We start from the raw sequence: 1,574 nt of genomic DNA, 5'->3' as shown, positions 1-1,574 counted from the left end.
TGATCCATGGGTCATATAAAAAAGAATTGCTTTATCTGAGACATTTAGGAATTTGTTCAATTATCTGTTTGTTAATGATATCCAGGCTAATTTCACTGTCATTTCTCTTGTCATTCATTCCCTCGGTATTTGTTGAGTCCTACTTTGTGCCTCCTCATATAATCAGTTTGGTAAATGTTCTCTATGCATTCTTTTCTTGTTTTTATTTTTTAAGAGGGAGAGAGAGAGAAAGAGAGAGAATCCCAAGCAGGCTCCATACCCAGCACAGAGCCCAATGGGGAGCTCGATCTCATGTTCCCGGGATCATGACCTGAGCGGAAATCAAAAGTCAGACACCCAACTGACTGAGCCACCAGGTTCCCCTTCTCCGTGCATTCTAAATACACGTGCATTCGATATATGTAGATTTAGCCAAATTTGTTAATTGCATTGTCAGATTCTCCATGTGTGATACCTTCTGTTTGACTTTTCTGTCATTTACTGAGAGAAGATCATTAAAATCTCTCAATCTGTTTGCAGATTTTTATTTTTTCAGCCTTTGGAGCTATGTTGTTTAATTATAATTTAATTTAATTAATTTAAAATGATTTTATCCCTCTGGGAGATGATCTCTTTTAAAATCTTAAAATATCTTCCTTTATTCTTTTTTTTTTTTTTTTTTTTGAAGTGTAATTGCCTTTTATTATTTCTTTTTCTGGAGAACAACTTTTCTTCAGTCCTTAAGGACTTAGCTCCTTACATGGGCTTTGGTGGAGGTCGTGGGGCAGCACCCGCGGGTCTAAATCGGGGTGGGGGTGTTCGGTCCTTCCTTGCTTCACGAGAGCGATTCCTGACTACCTTGCTGTGAATGGCACAACTCACGCAATAATGTAGCTTCACATAGAGCTTGGGAAGCACATAGGCGTCGAAGACACTGGCTTCGGAAATATCCCTGACAGCGGCGGCCTCTACTATGTTCCGAATAACAAACTTCTTAATGGCCTTGTCCTTGGGCACACAACGGGCACAGTTGGTGCAGCGAATAGGCTGCACGTGGCCGCGGCCCTTTTTGGCACGACCATTATTCCTCCTTTTCTTGGTCATCTTGGAAGCGGGACCCGAGAAAGAATCTTCCTTTATTCTTATTAATGTTTCTTGCCTTAAGTCTAATTTGTTTGATAGTAGTATGGCCACACCCAATCTTCTTTGGTAAATGTTCAAATGATACATTGTCTTTAGTTATTTTACTTCCAAAAGCTCTGTGTTCCTAAATTTTCTATATTTTAATATGCAAGCATATTTAGTTTTAAAAAATATTATCTATTAAAAAATACATAGTGGGGCACCTGGGTGGTTCTGTTGGTTAAGCATCTGACTCTTGATCTCTGCTTAGGTCTTGATCTCAGGGTCATGAGTTCAAGTCCCACATTGGGCTCCATGCTGGGTGTGGAGACTACTCTAATAAATAAATAAATAAATAGAGTCTACTAATCCTTTTTCTTTTAATTGGATAATTTGGTACTTTTACATTGTTGGTTATTACTGGCTTGGTTCATTTACATTACATGTCATTGTTTATATATTTTATTTTAGGT

The 1,574-nt window shown here is 38.3% G+C and overlaps 1 protein-coding gene across 1 annotated transcript; it reads right to left on the bottom strand.

Annotated features, from left to right (window-relative positions):
- Nucleotides 1-654: 654 nt before the first annotated feature.
- On the bottom strand, nucleotides 655-1,104 carry LOC132006343 (small ribosomal subunit protein eS26). The gene has a single exon (XM_059384103.1). The coding sequence runs from the start codon at nucleotides 1,081-1,083 to the stop codon at nucleotides 736-738; it is 348 nt and encodes a 115-aa protein (XP_059240086.1). The 5' UTR covers nucleotides 1,084-1,104; the 3' UTR covers nucleotides 655-735.
- Nucleotides 1,105-1,574: the final 470 nt, after the last annotated feature.

This window comes from Mustela nigripes, chromosome 18, assembly GCF_022355385.1.
Source record: "Mustela nigripes isolate SB6536 chromosome 18, MUSNIG.SB6536, whole genome shotgun sequence".
Taxonomy (NCBI): Eukaryota; Metazoa; Chordata; class Mammalia; order Carnivora; family Mustelidae; genus Mustela; species Mustela nigripes.
Note: the sequence above shows the minus strand (reverse complement) of the source record. Positions and strands in the feature narration are given on the sequence as shown.